A 24694-nucleotide genomic window follows, 5' to 3' on the forward strand; every position below is an offset into this window, starting at 1 on the left:
AGCCCACCAACCACCTGCTCTCTTTTCTCCAGCAGAGACCACACATATCCCCACTTTTCCAACATGAACTAGGTACCCTCATTCAGCTTCTGAAGAGGCACATTCCTGGGATATTTGTCATTCTTACATGGCCTGAGAATGTGTGCAAGGGGAACGCGGTGAGGTGGGTGGTGGGTATCCATGGCCATGCTGCCACACAGTAGGCTCCTGTGTTTATGCCCTAGTGGCTTACACCCTGCCTTCAGGCTCTGTTGACTCCCAGATCTGGCCTCATATATTAGAGAGTCCAGCAGTGTTAGGCTCTTTGTATCTGACATGGACTCATTTCCTAAATTCCATATCAAATACAGTGAGTGCTGCCTGGCGGCGGAGCAATGGACTCTCCTGAATTAAATGCCCCAGTTATTGTATTGCTCTGGAGCATGATCAGAAGCGGGATGCCTCTCCTCTTAACAGATATGTTCCCTAGCCCTATTAAAAGGGGTCTTCATCTAGCCTGTCAAAGGGAGTCTGCTGGGGTTTTTTAGTTTAATTACACTATCCAATTAAAACTCCTTGCTGCATTTGGATGCGCCTCTCCTTGGGCCTGAGTGGATATGACATTTACAAGGCTCGCCTTTCAAGCAGACAATAGTGTGATTGATGAGGTGCACATTCAGTGAAGGAGGCGAGCGCCTGCAAAGTGCTACTGAGTGCTCTTGCATTTATTTATCGTCTCCTTCCTAAACCACTGAATCTAGGGGCGTGAGTTTGAGCAACCATGGGACTGCCTCAGTTTCTCCAAGACTGTGGAAGGGAAAGACTCAGTGTGGCTCAGGTAGATAAAGGTAGAGGAAAAACTGTGGACATGGAATTTCATGTGGCCAGAGACCAGCTCCAGGCCCTAGGCTCTCTGGTGGCTGTAATAACCTGTAACTTTAAGCTGTAACTGTTTAAAAGCCATCGCCACGTTTTGGAACCATTCATGGGGGCTGGTGAGCATTGGCCAGGCCCCTGAGAGCTCAGCTTCCCAGAATGTCTCCCATCCACTGCCACTGATGCTCCCACCCCATTACCCAAAAACTCCTGGCTCCACCAAGTCACAGCTCATGGCTTCAAAATTAGCCAGAGGAATTGTGCATCTTCAGCAAAGGGACTCAGAAACATGGGGAGCGTGGAAGATTCTAAAACAACCACAGCTGTGTAACCTGGATGTGTGGTTAAATGGGGACACATGCTTGTCTCTGTACAGCCCTATGAAGTTAGGAGGTATGAGTTTGTCCTAAGAACCAGAAAGACACCAGCAACTGCAGTGAAGGCTTACAGGGCCGGGTGAATGTCTGTTGTGTAAAACTGACTGCTGCTGAGGGACTAGGCTCCTTTTTTTATTGATATTTATTGAGCTCTACATTTTTCTCTGCTCCCTTCCCTGTCTCTCCCCTCCTCCCTTCAATCCTCCCCCAAGGTCCCCATGCTCCCAATTTACTCAGGAGATCTTGTCTTTTTCTACTTTCTACTTCCCATGTAGATTATATCTCTGTAAGTCTGTCTGAGTGTCTTCATTGTTGTCTAAGTTCTCTGGGATTGTGGTTTGTAGGCTGGCTTTCTTTGCTTTATGTTTAAAATTCACCTATGAGTGAGTACATGTGATAATTGTCTTTCTGTGTCTGGGATACCTCACTCAAAATAATGTTTTCTAGTTCCATCCATTTTCCCGCAAAACTCAAGCTTGCGTTATTTTTTTTCTGCTGTGTAGTACTCCATTGTTGTATAAATGGACCACATTTTTCTTATCCTTTCTTCGATCGAGGGGCATTTAGGTTGTTTCCAGGTTCTGGCTATGACAAACAAAGCTGCTATGAACATAGTTGAGCACATGTCCTTGTGGCATGATTGAACATCCTTTGTATATATACCCAAAAGTGGTATTACTGGATCTTGAGGAAGGTTGTTTCCTAATTTTATGAGAAATCGCCATACTGACATCCAAAGGGGTTGTACCAGCTTGCATTCCCACCAGCAATGCAGAAGTGTTCCCTTTATCCCCACAACCTCTCCAGCATAAGTTGTCATCAGTGTTTTTGATCTTGGCCATTCTTACAAGTGTAAGATGGAATCTCAGAGTTGTTTTGATTTTTATTTCTCTGATGACTAAGGATGTTGAACATTTCCGTAAGTGTCTTTTAGCCATTTTAGATTCATCTATTGAGAGTTCTCTGTTTAGGTCTGTACTCCATTTTTTTTATTGGATTATGTTATCTTTTGGTGTCCAGTTTCTTGAGTTCTTTGTATATTTTGGAGATCAGACCCCTGTCTGACATGGGGTTAGTGAAGATCTTTTCCCATTCTGTAGGCTGTTGTTTTGTCTTGTTGACCGTGCCCTTTGCTTTACAGAAGCTTTTCAGTTTCAGGAGGTCCCATTTATTAATTGTTTCTCTCAGTTTCTATGCTGCTGGGGTTCTATTTAGGAAGTGGTTCCCTGTGCCAATGTGTTCAAGTGTACTTCCCACTTTCTCTTCTATAAGGTTCAGTGTGGCTGGCTTTATGTTGAGGTCTTTGATCCATTTGGACTTGAGTTTTGTCCTTGGTGATAGATATGGGTCTCTTTTCATTCTTCTACATATTGATATCCAGTTATGCCAGCACCAGTTGTTAACTATGCTTCATTTTTTCCATTTGATATTTTTTGCTTCTTTATCAAAGATCAGATGTTCGAAGATGTGTGGATTGATATCCAGGTCTTCTATTCAGTTCCATTGGTCGTCCTGTCTGTTCTTATGCCAATACCAGGCTGTTTTCAGTACGGTAGCTCTGTAGTAGAGTTTGACGTCATTGATTGTGATGCTTCCAGAAGTTCTTTTATTGTACAGGATTGTTTTTGGCTATCTTGGGTTTTTTGCTTTTCCAAATGAAGTTGAGTACTGTTCTTTCAAGGTCTTTGAAGAATTTTACTGGGATTTTGATGGGTATTGCATTGAATCTGTAGATTGCTTTTGGTAAGATTGCCATTTTTACTATGTTAATTCTGCCTACCCAAGAGCATGGGAGATCTTTCCACTTTCTGGTGTCTTCTTCAATTTTAAAGTTCTTGTCATACAAGTCTTTCACGGAACTAGGCTCTTACAGCCTTCACTAGTACTCTACCAGTAAGAAGTAAAGAATGCTTCAATAAAAAAATGTTAAAAAAAAAAAAAAGAAGTAAAGAATGCACTAGCATTAGCTGGTATGCTGGTATTTTAGAGGAGTGGGCACGTAGTCCTGCGTCTAAGTTTTCACTAAACAGTTGGCTTGAGTTTTATGAGCCCATCATAACAAATCAAGGTAGAGTAGGAAACTTGCATACATTTGTATTTCCTAGGCTTTTATTACCCTTCTCCTCAAACTCGTCCTTTCTTGATTATTAACACAAGAAGAAACAGTAAGACAGGGAAGAACTTAGACTGTTCCTGTGAAACAGAATCATTTTCCTCTGCTTCTGCCAAGCTCCCTGGTGGATTTTATTTATTTTAGGTTTGGTGTTGGGAGAGGAGTTGTTTTTCTGCTTTATCTTATTTTGTTGTGGTTTGTTTGTTTGTTATTATTTTTGAGACTGGGTCTGACTGTACATCCTTGGCTAGCCTGGGGAGTTCTGTATGTGTGTTTCTGTTTAGGAGTCTGGAGCAGATCTGTCTCTACCTTGTTAAAGAATTAAAAAACAGAGAGACTCTCCAGTGCAGGGACCTCTCAGACATAGCAGACAGAATCAGCTGTGAAGAACAGCTTTATTAGAAATGAGGAGACACACAGTGAGGCAAACAGAGCCAGCTGCTTAAAAGCTGTTTTAGGTCTTTAGAGGAGCTTCCTCCCCTGATTTAGAATGTCGAGAAAGACAGGAGGCTGATTGGTCCACAACTGTTGTGTAAACTTGTCCTAATCCTATCTAGCCTTGAACTTGTGAGCCAGTCTACCAGCTGGAGACCTCCTGGAAGGAGGAAAGGCTCACTAGGAAGAAACTTGCCATCATAGAAATCAGTATCTTTATTACCTACTCCTATGCCACCACAGGTACCCCATCTGTCTGCCTGTCAAGGAATCTGTCCAACTTCTAGTCCCTCCTGTAGCCCAGGCTGGCCTCACACTCACAGAGATCCATCCACCTCCACCTGTTTCCAGAGCACTGGGATTTGAGGCCTGTGCCATCACACCCCACTGGGTGTGTTTATTGTTTTAATCTCACTTGCTCTGGTGCCAGGCTGGCCTAGAACTCTGTGTGTAGCTCGGATGGCCTTAAACTCAGGGTAATCTTCCTACCTCAGCTTTCTGAGGACTGGAATTACGAGCCCTCGTTCATGGACCATGCCCAGCTTCCATAATACTAAATTCCATAAATACATAATTCCATAATATGAAGTGTTTAGATTTTCAGTTGTCCTTAATAGACATGGAAAAAGTAACTATACTTACATTAAGTAGAAAATGTGCCAGGCCGTGGTAGCTCACACCTTTAATCTCAACACTTTGGTGGCAGAGGCAGATAGATCTCTGTGAGTTTGAGGCCAGCCTGGTCTACAGAGTGAGTTCCAGGACAGCCAGAGCTACACAGAGAAACCATGTTTCAAAGGATGAGGTTGGGGGAGGGGGAGAATTGCTTCTGAGGTTCCCATATGCAACTTTCAAGATGAGCTAGCAAATTAGCCCTTTTATCCTAACTGACAGGATATTTTAAAGTCCTATTTCAGACATAAGGAAACAGTAGCATGGGCTCATGAGCCCTAAGAGAAGGGATGAGTGTAGTGGGGCTTCCCAGAGAAGAGTGTCACCCTCTGAGCTGAGACACAGCTGGTACTTACGGAAGTATAGAAGGGTGCCACCTCGAGGAAGAACTCTTTCTGTCCGGCTGTCACCTGCCAGTACATATGATGGCACATTCAGGGCATTCAGTGATGACTCTGGAAAGGCTCCACTTGCCCTAGAGAGACTACTGTACATTCCCAAATAAAGCTTGAGAAGGAATCTTGAGCCTGGGAACAGAGTTCAGTTGTAGAGCACTTTCCCATTGTGTTGATTTCCTAAGAATGGCCCTCGTAGGCTTAGTCACCCTGGAGTAGCACTATTTGGAGGTATTGCCTTATTGGAGGAGGTATGTATCACTGGGGGTGGCCTTGAGGTTTCACGTGCTCAAACCAGGCCCAGTTCTCCCTCTTCCTGCTGCCTGCAGATCAGGGTGTAGAACTCTCAGGTACCATATCTGTCTGTGTACCATCATGCATTCCACCATAATGATCATGAACTAAGCCTCTGAAACTATAAGCCAGCCCTAATCAAGTGTTTCCTTTAATAAGAATTGCTGTGGTCATGGTGTCTTCCTCGCTGTTCTGCTTACTGCTTAAGCTGAGGTTCAGTGGAAGTACAAAGTGAAAAAGCCTGGAAAAGGACCAAACTGACTTATAAGTGAATCAGCCACCTACATAAAGACCAGTGATCTCCCAAGACAGCATGGCATGAATACCCACCCTGTAACTTCATTCACGGGATCCAAAATTCAGTTAGAAGTTCAGACATGCAGAGCTGGGCATGGTGATGCACACCTGTAATCCCAGCACTCAGGAGGCTGAGTCAGAAATATAGCAAGTTTGGGGCCAGTCTGGGCTACATGATAAATGTCTGTTTCAGAAGACAAACACTGTGAATTTGAGGCTAGCCTGGCCTACAGAGCAAGTTCTAGGATATCCTGTCTCTCAAAAAACCAGATAGATAGACAGACAGACAGACAGATAGATAGATGATGGTAGATGAGAAAGAGAGAGAGAGAATGAGAATAGAACCAGAAATGGCAGGTGTGACTGAATTAGCAGACAGATATGTTCAAAAGGTCTGGAGAGATGGCTCAGCAGTTTAGAGCTTATACTGCTCTTGCAGAGGATCTCAGTTCACTTCCTAGCGCCCGTATCAGGAAGTGCATATCTCCTGGAACCCCATCCCCAGGGGATGTGATACCTCTGACCTCCACAGACACCTGTACTCGTGCACATACCCAAACACAGGATATACACACCCATAACTTAAAATAAGATGAATATTTTTTAAATGCATTCAAAAACTTGAAATGAAAAGTAATCTACCCTCCCAAAGGAGAAGCAATGTAAATTGGGAAAAGAACGAAATGAAAATTCTAGAGCTGAGAAACAATTCTTCAGTCAAAACGCTCACTAATGAGGAAGAAAGAAAGTACTAACATGTGGGTTACCTATTACCACATAACAGATTTTAGTGGCTTAAAACAACAATTACATTTATTATTTTATAGGTTAGTGGGCAGAGGAATCTAGCACAACTTGGCTTGGTCTTCTAGCTCAGGGTCTCTTTAAGGTGACAGTCCAGGTGTAACCCAGTGTGGTGTTGCATGCCTATAATCTCAGCACTCAGGAAGTCAAGTTGGAGGTCAGTGTGGGCTACATTGTAAGATCCTGTCCAAAACAGAAGGGAAGAAGGCAGGAAAAGATGACATAGAATCTGCTTCTAGGACTGGAGAGATGGCTCAGAGGTTAAGAGCACTGGCTGCTTTTCCAGAGGACCCGAGTTCAATTCCCAGCAACCACATGGTGGCTCACAGCCATCTGTACTGAGATCTGGCGCCCTCCTCTGGTGTGCAGATGTACACGTAGGCAGAACACTACATACATAATAAATAAATATTTTTTTAAAAATCTGCTTCTAAGTTCACTGAGTGATCTCTGGCAGAATTCAGTTCTTGGGAAATGCTTTCAGATCTATGTCACATGGCCATTGCAACAGAGAACCTCAGTAGATGGCAGTGGGCGTCATCAACAAGAATATGTTAGCAGGAAGCTCTAATCTCTTATGACCTAACTCAGAATGGCGTCCCTACAGAATTTCTGTATTATTGGTTATTAGAAGGAAGTGACAGTACCATCCCATAAACAGCAAGAGGTTACATAAAGCCGTGAGAATCAGAAGATGGCATCATCGGACCTGCTCAGAGTCTGCCTATCTCAGTGAGGGAGCGGTAAGATGGCAGTAGGAATGACTCAGACTGAAGCCAGTAGTGAGAATGGGGGCCAGCAGCTTCATCACACTGAGGTCTTGGGGAGCAAAAGGCTGCTCAGAGTTTGATCTAGGATCTCAGACCACCAATCTTGGAAGCCCAGCAGTGGCTAACCAGGGTAAATACAAAGAAAACCACATCAAGTCACATCGTAATCAAATTGCTGAGACCCAGGGATAAAGAGAAAAATCTGAACAGCAGCCGAAGAAAGCGGCTGGGCACATCGCAGAGCCGTGACAGGAATGATGGCTGACTTCCCGTCAGAAGACAGCAGAGGAGCGGCTCTAACACACTGAAGTAATATCTACCCAGAGTTTGGATTTTCCCAAGTGGTCCTTAGATGAAGGTAAAATAAAGACAGTCCAGACAGTCAGAAAGTGAGTGAGTCTGTCACCAGACCACAGCAAAGACGTGCTGACTCCAAGTAGAGCCCAGCTCTCCAGAGAAGCCCCTCAAAGGGAAGGAAGCAAGGCCCTGGGGCAAGTGCCCTCACTCAGCCAGCGCACCACCTGTCTCCAGCGGCCTGAGATAAACACGGTTCTTACCGAGATGATTTGAGCTAATGATGGGGAGCAGTCATTTAAATGGTAGTTCAGTAAATTATCTCTTCATCCTTTCAAAAGTTGGCCTAATGTATTCCATTATTATATGTTGAATTTTGTGCAAAAAAAGGTGAAACTTTTTTTGGGTTCTGGTATATCTATATTTTTAATTTTGTCACAAAGCCTGGAATATCTGCTTTCTGACTCTGTAGAAAATGTTTGTCTCAAAAGATGAAAGTAAAAAGACAAAGGGACCCTTTCATCCATCAGGCATCTTCCGAGCTTCCCATATGTCACCTGACTTGCAGCAGCTCTCGGGGATGCATCTGCACTCGTTATAGAGCCCTAGGTTTGTTGGACTTTTTTTCGAGACAGGGTTTCTCTGTGGTTTTGGAGCCTGTCCTGGAACTAGCTCTGTAGACCAGGCTGGTCTCGAACTCACAGAGATCCGCCTGCCTCTGCCTCCCTAGTGCTGGGATTTAAAGGCGTGCGCCACCACTGCCCGGCTTTGTTGGACTTCTTGTGGTGACAGACTATCAGACAAACATCCCATCTTGGAAGTGAGTAAGTAGCCTGGGGCTACACGGGAGTGCCAACAAAGGTTGTATACTCTCTTCACCACTGAGGTCTCTGTGCCTTCCCATGGAAGTCTAACCCTAGTCCTGATGCAATCTAGACCAGTGGTTCTCAACCTCTGGGCAAAATAACCCCTTTGACAAACCTTTAATCTCCAGAAATACTTGTATTATAATTCATAGCAGTAACAAAATTACAGTTATGGAGTAGTAGCAGAACTAACTTTATAGCTGGGGTCAGCACAACATGAGGAGCTGTATTAAGGGTCCTAGCATTAAGAAGGCTGAGACACTGAGCTAGAAAGTTATTTTGTAACGAATTTCAACCACACTTGGTTTTCTGGATATTCCTCTAGAGCTTGTTAAGTACAGAAAGTTAGAACAGAGGAAAGAGTCACCAGTTAAACAGTCAAGGCGTAGGGGCGGGGATAGCTCCCAAGAGTAAAATCAGTCTGTATGTGGAGGAAGCCCCGTGTGTTAGCTCAGCCCAGTGCCTGCACAGGAAGGTTGAGAGAAGGGATGGGAATTTGGTGCCACCTTTGACAACATGGTAAAAGGAGACTAAGTTGAACTACATGAGACCCTGTCTCAGAAATCCAAGGAAGAGTGGAGTCAAAAGAGAGATAGTAAGCATAGAAGGATGAAACAGTCATGTGGCAAAGTATAGAGCCTTGTGTAGTCTGGAGGAAAGTCATGGTACTTGTACATATGAACATGATTTTAAAAAATAGTAATTTCCAGGCTGGGAGAATGCCTTAGTGTGTAAGGATATTTGCTGTGCAGGCAAAATGACCTTAAGTTCAAATCCCCAGCATAAAAACTGTGTGTAGCTACATGTGAGCCTGCACTAGCACTGTGGGAGACAGATGGGAGGATCTGCTGGCAACCAGAGAGACCCTATTCAAGGGAATAAGCAAAGAGTAAACAAGTAGGAGTTGGGGCCATTCATAGGCAGAGTTTTTCTGTGTTTTGGCAGCTGCTCCCAAATAACCACAGAGAGGCTTAATATTAATTATAAATGTTCAGCTGATAGCTTAGACTTGTTACTAACTAGCTCTTACAACTTAAACTAACCCCTATTTCTTTTTTTTTTACCTTTTTTTTTTTTTTTTGGTTTTTCGAGACGGGGTTTCTCTGTGGCTTTGGAGCCTGTCCTGGAACTAGCTCTGTAGACCAGGCTGGTCTTGAACTCACAGAGATCCACCTGCCTCTGCCTCCCGAGTGCTGGGATTAAAGGCTTGCGCCACCACCACCCGGCTTAACCCCTATTTCTTATCTAAGTTCTACCACGTGACTCATGGCTCATTACCTCATTTTGTACACATCCTACTAATTCTATGTCTGGCTGGAGACTCCCTACCGCATTTTTCCCAGCATTCTCTCTGCCCCCCCCCCAAATCCTGCCTAGCCATTGGCCAACCAGTTTTTTGTTAACAGTGAGAGCAATACGTCTTTACAGAGTACAGCAGTTGCTCCACAGCATTCCCCTTTTGTTTAATTAAAAATGAAGGTTTTAGCCTTAACACAGTAAGATTATATAAAGCAGAAATAGTTGAGGACAGCTGGTATCCTCTGGCCTCCACGTCCAGCATGGACGGTGAGCACACACACTGTTTTTAGAAAGTTCCCTCTTACTGGGGGAAAAGTGCACAGTGTGGGATTTTCATGCTTAAAACAGAAAGGAGTATTTTGCACAATAATTATCAAACTCTCCGTGACAGGAAGGTTTGGTGTTAGCATTTAACCTCCGACAGAGCCCATGTGATCTCTGGCTTGTCACAAATCAGGGCCCTTGAAGAAGGAAACTTCCAGAGACTGAATGTTTTTCTTGCTTCTGTATGTCTCTAAAAGCCAAAGGGGGAAAAAAGTTGAAGCAGTGCTCAGTTATTGAGCTGTGCTGTAGTACTTGCTGAAGGAATATAGACACAAGGAGAATCATTCAAAGACATAATAAGCCATTATCTTCTTTGTTGTTGTTAAACTCTGTTTCTTTCTGTGTTTCTGGGGATTAAAACTCAAAGCCTTGTGGTCTCTAGGCAAGTACTTCACCATTGAGCTATATACCCCAATCATGATTCTTTGTTCATTTTCTGAAGTCCATGGAGATAGCACTGCACCTGGGAGTGGGGCACTTGCCCCAAAGCAAAGCTTTCATCCAGCTGTTTGAGGCTCTAGCTAAACTAGCCATTTATTTCATAGGACACCATTTTTACTTGAAAACACTGATAAAATGAGTCTCAAAACTTGAGCCTTTGGCAGCCATTTTATAAAAAACCAAGTGAATCTGCTGGTTCAGGTAGAAAGAAGTGGTCACGCTGTGTCCCAGTCCTGAGAGCCGACTGCCTCAGATCAAGATTATAACTTTTGAAAACTTGCATCTCTTTCTGAGAACTTGGCTTCTCATTGCTTCCAGACTTCTCTATGGTAATCAGTGGTGCTAAAACACAACTTCTGCAATACTGCATAATGATGTGCTTCAGCATCGGGGTGTTTTCCAAAATTCTGTGTGATGCTCCAGACTCAGGCAAGGTAGACACACACCCAGAGGACTCTGTGTCAGCATACCCCAGCGGAACCTTCACACCCATGCCTACTGCTGCACTGTGCACAACAGCTAGGATGCCCATTGCAGAGGAACCCATAGAGAAAATGTAGAATATACGTAATGGGATTTTATGTAGTTGTAAAGAATGGAGTTGTGACATTTATAGGAAAAGGATGGAAACAGTAATTATTAGGTCAAGCAAAATAAGCCAGATTCAAACAGACATTCCATGTGCTTTCTCTCATGCAAATTGTAGATTTATTTTCTGTATGTGTAGGTACATATGTAAGGATGTGACTGTAGGTCATGAAACTAGAAAGGGAGCTGTAAGAGGTGACGACCTCTTAAGGGAGGAGTAGCTGGAAAATAAGAATGTGTTGACGTGACATGAAGGCTGAAGGAAGGTTATGGGGGAGCAGAGACTAGCAGGAGCAGGTGACACTGGGGGCATGGGAGAGTCAACAAAAACAAAGTATATAAGCAGATTCCATAATGAAACCCATCACTTTTTAGCCAGTTTTAAAGACTAATAAGGTTTTTTTGTTTTTGCTTTGTTTTGTTATTGTTATTATTTTTAAGACAAGAAAGAAGATTTATTCAATGTGCAAGACCACCAAGAGGGGTTTTGTTATTGTTTTGGTTGGTTCATTGATTAGTTGTCCTGTCCTAAGACAGCAGCCATCTTCTTTTAGTGAAAATGGAATACAGAAGATAGGTTACAGCAGAAAGGCTCAACATCTCTGCTTCTGATATCTGTGTGGTAATTACCCTCTTATACTATATTCCATCTTCTCTGGCTCACTTTAAAGATATGTGGATGTGATCCGGGTGGTGGTGGCGCACACCTTTAATCCCAGCACTCGGGAGGCAGAGGCAGGTGGATCTCTGTTGAGTTTGAGGCCGTCCTGGTCTACAGAGCTAGTTCCAGGACAAGCCCCAAAGCTACAGAGAAACCCTGTCTCAGGGAAAAATAAAAATAAAATGTGTGTTTGTGTGTGTGTGTGTGTGAATATAGAGACACATTTACATATACAGATTTTCATTTCAATATTCAGAAGCAAATGTATAGTCTCAGTGACTCCCCTGAGCATGTGACCAGTGCCCAAATGCCACACTTACCCCATTTTGCTGCATTTTAGTCTTATGCTGTGTGTGAAAACAAGTTGGCTCAAAAAAAGCCCAATTAAAAACAAAACCTTCAAAATAATGAGTGTGCTACCCAGATAGCAGTTCCCTTGAGTTGTAGAAATCGCCCTCACTGAGCCCCTTCTCCATATAGGAGGTTGCAGGGTAGAATCGTATCTCTGATGATGTGCTGAGACCACAGGTGGTTGGGACTACAGCCACATCGAACTTAGGGTTCAAGGTCTGGCTCTGTTGTGCCTGCCGTCTGGAGCGGCTCAGGCCTCTGTCCTGCTTCATTTCCAAGTGGAGTTTAATGTCTCTAACTAACTTGAACACTAGATTTCCGTGAATAGTTTTTCCTTAACTGACATTTTTTAGAGACAGTGTGCAGCTGTGACTTACCCCTTTCCATAGAAAAAAAAAGAAAAGAAAACTGGTGGTTTTCTTTGAATTTTCAAGGGTTACCTGCCTACCTGGTCCCTAAGGCTCAAGCCTTATGGGCTGCCACTCTCTTGTGGTGCCATTTTCTCTCCTGCTCACAGCCGACCTTGTGTTGCTATGATAACAAAGGATACAAGGGTAGACTTGGTGGTCCCAGTTCTGATACCAGCGAGTCCTTCCCAGTCCCCCGCGGTGACAGTTTACCATGCAGCACAAGTCACCGTGTCTTATTGACAGATCCGTGTCAGTTAGTGTGTTGCCTTTGGATAGACAAGTTTCCAACTATATGGCACCGTCGTGTAGGCGTAAATCGCAAACAGTGCCGCACCAGTTTGGAATTATGATTAATATGGTGATATTTATTTAAAGGGGAAAAAACTTACAGATCACCGTCCCAGACAACAGCCCTCTGTGCAACCAGGAAGGGAGACTAGTCGCAGGTGGAGCGGAAGTGAAGAGAGAGAGGAGAGGGAAGTGGCCGCTTTTTTAAAGGGAGAGAGACCACGCCCCAATGGGCTGGTATCTCAGTGGCTATAGGCTAGAGGAGCGGAAGGACCTCCCGCAACACCGTCGAGTATGAATTCTGTTTATCCTAATGTCCAGGCCTGCCCACCGTGGCCTAGTCAGCATCCCTTCTGCCCTCTCCAGCTCAGTGCCATATCTACAGCCACCTGGCCACTATGGCAGCTGGTCTCTCTGCCTCTGAACTCTGGGGACCCTAGAGAAGCACCCCAAATACAATTTATCTATGTATGCCACCGCCCTGTTTCAGACCCATTAGTGGCCTCATCAGCTGTGACATCCGGGCCTTGCCAGTCCCTCTTGTCTGCCCACTTTGAACTTAGTCTGCTCTGGCTCCCTTCAGAGCCAGTTTGTGCACCTTCTTTACCCAGCATCTTTTGTCCTGCATAAAAACTGCCCCCGAGGGCCCTTCTCCATACCAGACAAGTCACTGCCTCTGTGCCTCCATAGCAGCACTCTGATCCCTGTTCATCTCCCTACCCCTTGCTCTTACCAGTTCTCTGGCAGAATCTAGGATAGCAAAGCCTGGAAACTGGAGTGAGGGACCTCCGGGCCAGATCACCCCTTGCCCTATAGTCCAGCATGGGTGAAAATGACGACTGTCCTTGGCTTGTGCTTGTACCCCAGGCTCTGGCCCATGGCTCCTTGCCATGACTACCCACCAGCCTTAGCTCAAGTCTGGGGCTGTTCAAGAGCCCACAGCACTGTGTCGAGGCCCTCCCTGTTCCCTTCAGTGGTGTGACTGCTTTCACTGCCAAGGATAAGCAGTCTAGCCCAGGAGAGTGGGCCTTCATCATTCCCACCTGCCCCTCTCTCTTAGTTGGGCACTGAAGCGAGAACTGGGGACAGGCAAGGAGAACGCATACTCCAAGAACAGCGGACAGCGGTGTTGGGGTGCAGGGGTTGAGAATCCTCTGACCATTGAGATCTGGCTAACAGAGACTTGTTTTTACACCCAACTCCTATGTAGACAACCCACAGTTGACAAGCCCTGTGGTGCTGTAGTCCCCAGTGTCAAGGCCTCTGTCCCAGACTCGGGCCGGTGCACACTGCACATTGCACGTGCTGTGAAGACTTGCCTCTGCCAGAACCACAGGACGTTTTAATCATGTCTCGGCCCCTCAAGCATGCCACCCGCATCTTGAGGGTTTGTCAGTGACAGGTGGAAGCAGGTGGTGTAGACAGTGCATGAGATCACTTATCAGAGTGGTCAGTGAACCCCGAAGCTTCAGGTCTGTAGGCCTCCCTGAGACCTTCTGGTCCTTTCTAGCCCCAGGCCATGATGTCTGTGTCATAGCCAGGTGTCCACAGTAAGGCCTCCTGGGGGAATGTCTCTGTTTGTCCTTCACAGCTCTGTGTCCTTCGTAGATAGCTCTGTTTGCTCACAGCATGGCCAACAAATGTCTGCATTGTTCTTCTACAAGATGATGTCACCAAGACTCCAGCATTGAAAGAGGGAGAAAGAATTGAGAATCCACTTCTCTATCAAAAACAAGTAATTTATACATTAAGGGAATGATTAGTTTCCAGTCAAGAATTCTAACATTTTAGAGCCACAATTTCAAATCAAGCTTAATTTGTCAAGTGACTGAAAGTGGGGTTTTTTTTTTTAGAAAATTATTAGCTATTTTTTTCAATATAGGATTTATAGTCCCAATTAGTATCTTGTAATGATGTTTCCAGGATAAAATACCAGCGCTCAACTTTTCTGGCCACAAATGTACAACATATATCAGTTTATTTTTGGAGATCTGAAAAATTAGCTACTGTAAATAAAGTCCCCAGAAGACTTCTCCGGGAAGGAGAAGAACTTACAGTAATGTGGGTGACATATTATTAATTAATAACGTGACCAGCCGCTGCTTCAATTAAAAGGACAATGGATAAGGAGGCCTAGTAGGTGTGTGTGGCCTGGTGAAGCTGAAAGGGAGAGCCTTAGGACTGGGGCCTAGGGGCTGCAGGCCTCTGTGCCATGCGCCCAGAGCTCTTGTCTAGTAGGTCCTGTGAACAGGACCATGTCTTCAGAGCAACTTTAGTTGCCATTATTGGAAACCAACTTCAAGACAACTGAAGAAGGAAGAGCTACTTGGAAGGGCCCTGGAGAGTCTCCCCTAGGACTGAGGCCAGGAACCCCAAAGAGCCTCCTTTTAGCCTGCCCTTCTAAAGGTCACACTTAACTGGTATCTCTAGCTCTATTTAGATTTGGGGACCTGTCTGGCATGTGTGTACCATCGAGTTCAGACAAGATTATAGACACCGTTACAGACAGGCAAAACTAGAAAGCTCTGACCACCATGTACGGTGGGACGGCTACACAGAAAGGGCATCCAGGAGGCACCAGGAGAACTTTCCTATACAGGTCATGGTCAAGGGTATCTCGGGGCAGGAAAGAGCCCACAGAGACTAGGCTGGGCATGGGATGGTGTGGGGCTGGACCAGGTAACAGCCAAGAAGTGAGGTCATGAACTAAAGGGATTGGAAAGGACTGGGGGGAATTTAAATCCAGGTCAGTGGCACTGTAAGGTACAGCTATGCTATTGTCTAAGAAAGCACTCCACCCTGTCCTTCCATGGCCTTTAGGAGCAGCATCCATGCAGGACCGCCAGATCTGAGAAAAGGCAGGCAGTCTAAGCCCAGTTACTTTACTTGTGGAGTCCTTCACTTGGGCTGCATTGGCCTCTTCCTTCAGTGCTTCGGTATTTTGTAGAAGCGGTGTGTAGAAGCAGGAGCCCTCCTGAGGTGTGCTCCTCAGCATTGTGCAGAGGGAACCCGGTGTGAGTCTTTGTTGTCTGCCTTAGACAGCCCAGCTATCCTAGGGAACATTGCCATCCAGCCCCCACATGCTCTTGCTCATATCTGGATCAGGGCAGACACGGGACACCCCACCCTCCATGGTGATTCACCTCGCCCCTTCCCTCCCTCCAGGTCACGCAGTATTTAAACTCACGTATCTAAGCAGTCATGACTATAAGCACCTCTACTTCGAGTCCGATGCAGCCACAGTCAGTGAAATCGTGCTCAAGGTGAGTCCAATGTGGCCTTTGACCCAGAGATGGGAGGATGGGGTTCTATCTGGGCTAGTCTCAGGCCAGGGCCACACCAGCCTTGGGGCAGTGGCTCAGCACCTGCTGTAGCCAAAGCAAGACTCTTCAGCTTCCTTCCTCCCCAAAGGCCTAGTTCTTCATCTGTGCTTTTTACCTTTCATGCATTGTTTATTTTCCCCAGCCACTGTCAGGAGCCCCTTGAGGCTCGGGAGCCAGGTGAGGAGACCATAGTTTTGAATCGCTGAAGGTGATTTTCCAAGCGTGCCTACTGGGGCTAGCCTGGTATGAAGCTCAGCTCACTCACTAGGTACCTTCCCTGTGCCAAGATAGCGTTCCAGCTGCCTCAGCGATGGCTCCTCTGTCCCTAGAGAACTCTACCTCATCAGGGGAGAGAGACGAAAATAGAAATTACAGTAGGCTACCGATAGTCACAGAGCTGCTGTGTGGGTGTGTAAAGGGAAGGCTGGCTGATGTTGCCCTGGGTAAGCTTGCAGATTCACAGCAGCCTGGGAAGGGGCTGGCCAGCAAGCTGGGTTGCTAAAGAGGCTACATCCACCTTTTAGGTCTTGTTGATTCAGGAGCTCTAGGGCAGGACCTAGGGTTGGCCCCCTTCTATGAAGCACCCCATACCACCCAGGCTACTGGTCTCTGTGGTACAGCCCGACCAGAACTCCTCCAAACCAGCACTCCTTTCGCAAGGCAAATCCTGCACAGTTTAACAAGTAGAAGAAACAGCTGAGAAGAAAGAAGGAAGACATCTCCCCTTCCCTGGGCTAGATGAACCTGACTTATACCTCTGGGCTTCCATTCCCTCCTTGTAGGGTGGCCATCAAGGGAGCTCTATTGCCCCCACCTGCAAGGAGCTGCTCAGGTGTACCATAAACCAGATGAGATCCATGGCCCTCTGGGTCATTGTCTCCTGAGAGAAGCAGTTGGGTGGCAGTGACAGGCACTGAACTAGCCTTGAAAGCTCCTATTAAATCCTGGCAAGTCAGAGGTGGGCACAGAAGCTGTTCGCATTGCCTGCATGAACAAAATGCCCAGAGGAAAGGGAGCGTTGGTAGAATGGAGACTCTGGTGAACTGGCAGAACCAGAAACTGACAGTAGATGTGGCCGGTGTTGAAATGTGTTACCAATCCCCAAGATGCCCTGGCTTTACAGGAATACCACAGTTCAAAGACCCACAGCCACCCACGAAATCCGAAGGATAAAGCTTCTGGGAAGACAGTGGAGGACAAGGCACAGCGACATGGACGATGGGGAGGTTTATAGGCTACCCTGACTAGAGCCTCGGGACCAGGGTGAGGCCAGTGCCCACTCTGGACTGCTGACTCCCAATGAGCCAAGAAATGTTTGGAGAGTGGGTAAAAAAGTATCCCAGCCCCCCACTTCATCAGGGCCTGGACTTATTTTTATAGCCAATATTAAAATATTCGAGTCTTGAGAAGGGTTCTAGTAAAATTATAATCCTGTGTTTGACATCAGAATAGTTTCCCCAACAGCAGATTGATGACAGAAACCCAGGTTTATGACTTGAGTACGAGACCGGAAGACCAAGTACAGGGAAGCCACTTACAGGACAGAACACTCCCTCAAAGCAGCACCTCTCTGCCAAGCCCCCAAGCCTGCCTTCTCCCCTGAAATGTCTGTGTACCTCTCAGGGTGTTTGTACAGGTATCACGTCACCGTACACCTCAAAGGGCTTCCTCCCAGAACCTGACTGACACAGGGAGAGATCATGGTCCTGACCAGAGGCTGAATTTCACTTTTCTGTCCCCTCTCTCAAGGGGTTAAACTCCAGTTTTTCCACCATCCCCTTCATGTCATACCCAGGACTGTATGAGCTTTGTGCCCGAGCTCAGCCACCAGGGCCTCGGCTGCCTCCAGAATTGACAGGAATGTTAAATCAGGCTCTGTACGGTTCATCTCAGACTCAAGTAACATGTCCAGAGCTTAGAATGAGAGTTTAGACCAAAATTAAGAGCCCAAGGCTAGTGCCAGCGTAGCCATCACAGGCTTTCCACAGGACGATGGAGCTGAGTAGCAGCTACATTTAGGGTGTCTCGTCTGCCGTATTTCATCTAACCCTCCCACATTCCCTCGTGGTATAGATATCCTTGTCCCCATTTTATAGATGAGGACTGTGCTGCTCAGGGCTGCCCTCTACCCACCCCAATATGCTGGAGTCACACAGTGCTCAGTCCCTCCTTCCAGCCTCGAGATGAATCTCTGAGGAACCGCTGTGCTCTTCACACCAGGTTCTTCTGTGATCGAGTGATGGAGGCTGTGACTTTATTGACCATGAAAACTCCCTATATTTTTATGCCTTAAGCTGTAAAGTGCATCGAAAGTAAACCACTCTGTAGTGCATAAAATTGGGCACATTTTAAGCCACAGCATATTAACCAGCTAATGGCAGACCAAAGGGCGATTTTATCTTTTGATTATTACATTAATCTTGCATTAAAATTATCTATGTGATTATCACAAAGCACTGAAGATAATAAATTTAGGAAACAGTTGGCTTGTTGAGGACCATTTTAGAATGCTTTTGTCAAATTAGATGTGCCAAAAATACACTGCAAACACTGGGTCAGCTAAGTGTAGACGATACAAGCCAGAGATTGCATTTACCAAGCTTGAGAACGCCTCCTGCCATCTCCACACCTTGTCCACACTGCCACCGATCACCCTCCCAAGCCTACGTCCTGATTTATGGCTCTCCGTTGGTAGCTTGGCAAGGCTGTGAACGAGTGAGGCAGTCCCATAGCCATGCGCTAGCCTGTTGATGACCAGCACAAAAAGTCTGCGGGGCCCTTGTCAGAGCCTCAGCTGCCTTCTCCAGCCCAACTTGAGCTTTCTAGCCTCTGAGAAGTGTGAGAGGGGAACAGTCGCTGTGTTCACAAAGTCCAGGCAGAGCAGAACCGTGAAGGAAGCCATGTCTGAAAGTGCACTGGTTGTCCTGAGATGACACACGCTCCAAACTGAAGTCCACCCTGACTTGCAAGTGACCTCAGCTCTCTGCGGTTATCTGACTGACTCTGGCTGGTGGGGTGCAGCAGACATTAGAGGGAGGCCAAGGGGAGCTTTATTATCACTTTCCACCCACCACATTTTCTTCCTCCAGATGTGGAGGCCAGAGGTGCCCTGTGACAACCAGGGCTGTAGAGCTGCCTGGACAAAGCTGTGAGAACATTAGCCCCACTGCTCACCTGTCTGTTGTCAGCAGCAGCTAGTCCAGAGTCACTGCCCAAAGCAGGTGTCCCTTCTACCCTGTGCTGCCGCCAAATAACAGTCCTGTCCTTCTGCTCCTAGGTCAACTACATCCTGGAGTCTCGAGCAAGCACTGCCCGGGCCGACTATTTTGCTCAAAAACAAAGAAAACTGAACAGACGTACAAGCTTCAGCTTCCAGAAGGAGAAGAAATCAGGGCAACAGTAACGCTGGACTCCAACCTGTTGCCTCAGTCCAGGTTGCCTGCAGGGCCAAGTGACCCCGGAGTCCACCTTCATCCTGCAGTGCCTGATCTCACAGGCATAGGGCTGCTGGGCTCTGGGGAGAGGTTTAGAAGTAGGGGTGCCCTACTCTGGAGTCTGGGGACATTGCCATTGGACTGAAACCTGGCAATGGCTGTAGGTAGCAATGCCCAGGAACCAGACACCTCCTGGAGAAGCCACGCGCTGCCCAGCCATGTTCACTGCCTGGCAGTCCCACCAAGGATGTACATAGCCATGCCAGACAGCTCCTTGCAGCTTGATCAAATTTCTTAAAGCAAAGAAAGAACAAAAATGTACATTTCTTTTTTTCCTTTTAATAAACAGGTTACTCTTTATCATGGTTGGTATGATGGACCATTTTTGGGGGGCAGAGAATTGATTATATTATCTTCTTTAAAATCTGTTCCTGTTTTGATCAGGCAGATTGCAAAAGCTGTGATTGGCGCTCTCAGAAGGAATGTTTAGGCTTAGCCAATAGTTAACTATGCCATTTGTTTAAATGAGAGTATTTGCTTTGAGAATAGCATCTTGGGAAGTTAGGAACAAAGGCCATGCGCACGTGCTTGTGAGTGTGTGCGTGTGTGCGTGCATGCATGGCTATCTTTTTCCCCTTCAAAGGCCTTCTCAGCATGTGACCTGAGAGACAGGTGCTGTAGGATGGTGTGGCAGACAGTGTGTCTCCAAGCATTGAGTTCCCAGCCAGGGTGGTCTCTCATTTCCTCAGAGCTGGTATATATGTTTAGCCGGAACCCCGAAGAGTTTGCCTCGCTGGCTCTGAACCCTGTCTCCTGCCCTATTCCCAGTGCCTGCTGAGAGAGCTGTGTTGGGAATTGAGGAGTAGAGGGGAGCCCATGTCCTTGTACCCCAAGCCCTAGGTAGAAAAGGCAGGGTGCCCAGCACTCTGACACCACACCTCTGGCTACACCAGATGCCTCTGCAGACCTTGCCATGGTTCCTCCTGTGACAGCATCCTTTCATACTGTCCTGGACCAGGGCCACAGACCGACATCTCAAGCGGCCTGTGTTTAGAACATTTTTTACATCATTGTGTCTGAGCCTCTCAGAGCCAGTGTATAGGTCTTTGCTAAAGGGTCATCTGGGTGAATGCCTCTCTCATTTCAATCCGTTCAGACAACAGGAGCACCCTTTTCTAATGTCTTCCATTCCTGTCACCCCAAAAAAGATATTATTTGTAGCTTGCTCTGTATTTGAATTTTTAGCAATTTTATATTTAGATATCTTTGAAATGTAAATGACTAATTTGGTCATTAAATCTTGTCACATATTCGATATTAAAATACTAAAATAAAAGTCATAAATACCCTCTTGTATATTGCTTTGGATTTTAAAGCCTTGAGTACACAGTGCTGAGGTGAGGGTACCACGTGGGTCTTGAGGGGTGACACGCACTGGCAGTGGATATGCCCAGCCACGTGAAGCCATACAGAAGCCACGTCTGGGCATCCTTTTGCTTGAGAGGCACTGGAATCTCGGACTCTGCTCTTCACAACCGGTGGTATGTGGCTCTCAGCTGGCTAGGGTCTCGGGGCCTTGAGTTGCCTGATGTCAGTCCAGATGCTACATTAGGCCAGCTGCGATCAGGGTTCTTAACTCCTCAGGTCATTGTGAGCCAGCCTCCCAGTCTTAAAAGATGCCCCCTAGCCCTAATGGGGGAGTCTGGCCCAGCCCCGGCTCAAGGTAGCTCGTTGCTGTCTGGCCTAGTCTCTGAGCCTCTGCCGACACCTTTGGCTACAGTGCTGACTGGCCCCATGCCTTCTCTATTGGCCAGTTTGGACATCCTCACTCCCTGTCACTTGCTGACTGCTATGGACCAGAAGTCCCCCAGCTCAGGGGCATGGTCCACACCTCGCAATATGTGGCTGTACTCTGTGGTTGTGTCTCTTTTCCCAGTTCGGAGCTAGCAGCTGGCCTACACTTCTGAGTCTTCGTGGAGGTAGCCCCACAGGCCATATCCCTGCCAGCTGCTTTCAGGGGCTCCCCGTCGCCTCGGATTCAGGACCATAGCATTGTAATACATGGTGTATATGGGGGGAGGGGGCACCAGTCAGGTAATGTGGCCTCCAGACCAGAATGTGCTCCAACCCTAGCTGTCTCCTTACTGCTAGACCTTTGGGTGAGCTACTTCCTTGAGCTTCAGTTTCCCCTTCTGTAAAATGGAGATGAAACTAGTTCCTTCCAAGGGTGCTTGTGAGGGTTAGATATGCTTGCGAGTAAGAGTGACCAGGTTCCCAGACGGGTGGTACACGCCTTTAGTCCCAGCACTCAGGAGGCTGGTAGATCCCTGAGACGTCAAAGCAGGCCTAGTCTACGAAGAGAATTCCAGGCCAGCCAAGGATATACAGTGAGAAGACCTTGTCTCCGAAAAGGAGGTGGAGAGATAGCTCAGTAGTTGAGAGCTTTGACTGCTCTTCCAGAAGACCCCAGGTTTAATTTCCAGCTCCAGAGGATCTGATACTTCTGACCTCTGCAGACACCTATACTCAGTGTGCACATACCTACATGCAGGCATACATACCTACACATAATTAAAAATTAAGTCTTAAAAAATAAAAATAAAAAGGGGTCAAGATCATGACAGGGAAACCCACAGAGACAGCTGACCCGAGCTAGTTGGAGCCCACGGACTCTGGACCGACAGCTAGGGAGCCTGCATGGGACCAACCTAGGCCCTCTGCATGTGGATAACAGTTGTGTAGCTTGGTCTGTTAGTGGGGTCCCAAGCAGTGGGATCAGGGTCTGTCCCTGGCACATGAGCTGGCTTTTCGTAGTGCATTTCCCATGCTCGGATGCCTCACCAACCTTGATGCAGAGAGCAGAGCTTGGTCCTGCTATGCCATGCTTTGTTGGCTCCTTGAGAGGCCTGCCCCTTCCTGAATGGAGGAGGAATCGGGGTGAGGGAACGGGAAGAGAGGAGGGAAGGAAAACTGGTATGTAAAATAAATAAAAATATATATATATAATCAGTAAATAAGAATAGGCCAGGCTCCTGTGTTGATGAACAGCACCCAGACTTAGTGTCTTATGAAAGCCGTTTAATCTAGTCATGGGTCCAGCTTCCTCTGACGATCACAAAGGTCAGGGCTGGAGGATGACACACACTCCAGGGAGCCTAGGAGGGGGAGACACCAAGGCTGAAGAGTCACAAGTGTGTCACCCTTCGCTGGCCACTCTACAGGAGCACCTTGTCTATGGGCCTGTTTAAATCTGCAACAGATTTACTATACTCTGCTCTGGGCTAGTGTGGGACCCTCTTATTTAATGCTGCAACACTTGCCTGCAATTGAACATTTTCTTTTAACTTAGACTAGCAACCTCTCACCTCCAAAGCCTTTTTGAACAAGCAGAGCCATGCAGTCAGGATTTAGTGAGCACTGTATGTCTCTGATACACACTGAAATAAATATGTAACTATTCGGGTTTAAAACACTCACCCGTGGAAGGATCTGGAGAGATGGAATGGTTGAGAGCACTGGTTGCTCTTCCAAAGGACCCACGGTTCAATTGCCAGCACCCAGATGGCAATTCACAATTGTCTGTAACTCCAGTTCCAGGGTATCTTGCACCCTCTTCTGGCCCCCGCCACGGGCACCAGGCACACATGTGGCGCACAGACATCCATGCAGACAAAGCACTGTACACATAAAAAATAACAGGGAAACATTTTAAACCACGCGTTCAAATACCCCGAAACCATGACATGCACAAGAGACTGTCCCACACAGGGGACAGTAACTACCTTTGGACATTTTTGAAAATATTTTTATTAACATTTTATTTTTTATTTGTGGGTGGCAGGCACGCACGTGTGGAGGTCAGAGAACAACTGTAGGAGTCAGTTCTCTCCTTCAGCCATGTGGGGCCTGGGATCAAACTCAGGGAGTCATCACATCTGGCAGAAAGGGCCTCTACCCACTGAGCCATCTTGCCAGCTCTTCCTTGATGCTCTCTCAGTGCCTGCATTTCACAGGCTGTAGGCTCTCAGTTCTATTTCATAAATCTTGGTCATCCCAGGCCAAGCGCTCCCTCCCCCACTTTACCAATGGGGAAAGGGAAGCCACTTAGGGTCCTGCCCTAATTTACTTTCTGTTGCTGTGGTAAACGCCATGACCAAGAGCAATCTGAGGAAAAGATTTATCAGCTCACAGCTCCATGTCACAAATCCATCGTGAGAGAAGGCAGGGCAGGAACCCCATTGGTAGGAACTGAATGAGGCAGAGGCCGTGGAGGAGTGCTAGTTACTGGCTTGCTTAGCCTGTTTTCTTACACCTGCCCAGAAATGGTACCACCTGCAGTGAGGTTGGTCCCTTCCACACCCACCATCAACCAAAAACCGCCCCGCAGTCCAGTCGAATGAGAGTAGATTCCTAGTAGAGTGTCCCTCTTCCCAAGAGACTCTAGTTTGCAGTGAATTGAAAAAAAAAACAAAAACTAACCAGTACATGCTCTTGTCTCCACTCCCGCACCTTCCCGAGCCCACTGACGAGGGCCAGAAGGCAGGGAGTGTTTGCTCCCACCGAGCTCCTCCACCAGATGCAGAAAGCACCAGGGCATGCATCACTCGTGGAGTCCCCAGGCCAGTTCTCAGCGCAGTGGGATTATGTTTCAAGTGACTGTGGCTAAACTCCTCCGACGGACAGGAAGGCTCCCATTGCACTGGCCGCTGCTCACCTCCCGGTTAGACAAACACATTCTGAGGTCTGCAATGAGAAGTTAATTGCCTGTTTATTCATTTCTCTGACAAGTCACAATAGATTTTTAACTGCCAGTGAGTAACCTCCCCAAGGTGCGGTGGCCATTGAGTGGCCATTTCCACCCAACACCCCCTACCAGGCTGCTCTCTCCTGGGGCCAAGGCACTGCCAGCTGTGCCCTCTTCTGCACCCCACAGAAGCTGTCCACCCGGCCTCATCAAGGTGACCAGGGGTCAAGATGCCTATTTTCACCTGCCTCAGCCTCCGTAAAATAGAAGCAGTGGTAGTGGGGTTCAGCCTAAAAAAGCCAGCTCTACGAGAAACACAAAAGGCTAAGCTTGGGACCTTGTGCCAGACCCAAGGATCCAGCCAAGTCATCCACAGAGAAAATTAACATCTACCTCCGTATGCTATGTGAGCCCAGACCCATGTCTCAGCCTCTCCAAAGCGCTTGTCTGCACAAACATGACAGCACCCCACCGTCTATGAGATAAATACGGTGATGTCCACAGGCCTGGTGTGTGAATCTGGAGAACACACTGGCCACGCCTCCCCTGCCAGCAGGGCCTCTCAGTGCAGGGCAGCCTAGGGGTGCGGACAAAGTCTGTATGTTTCCTCCAGGAGCCCCAGCACCTGAGCCTGCTTCCCTTTCTCCTGCCTCATCAGC

General features: G+C 47.0%; 1 protein-coding gene across 12 annotated transcripts in view; it reads left to right on the forward strand.

The window, feature by feature from the left end:
* The window catches only part of Mapkap1 (MAPK associated protein 1), a 216558-nt gene extending 195911 nt beyond the window's left edge, over window positions 1-20647 (forward strand). For all 12 annotated transcript variants that reach the window (XM_075985951.1, XM_075985953.1, XM_075985950.1 and 9 more), the window contains 2 exons: window positions 15700-15797; window positions 19135-20647. In XM_075985951.1, the coding sequence (XP_075842066.1) occupies window positions 15700-15797; window positions 19135-19260 (224 nt within the window). In that variant the 3' untranslated portion in view covers window positions 19261-20647. The remainder of the gene's footprint in view (window positions 1-15699; window positions 15798-19134) is intronic.
* Window positions 20648-24694: the final 4047 nt, after the last annotated feature.

This window comes from Microtus pennsylvanicus, chromosome 9 (genome assembly GCF_037038515.1).
Source record: "Microtus pennsylvanicus isolate mMicPen1 chromosome 9, mMicPen1.hap1, whole genome shotgun sequence".
Lineage (NCBI taxonomy): Eukaryota > Metazoa > Chordata > Mammalia > Rodentia > Cricetidae > Microtus > Microtus pennsylvanicus.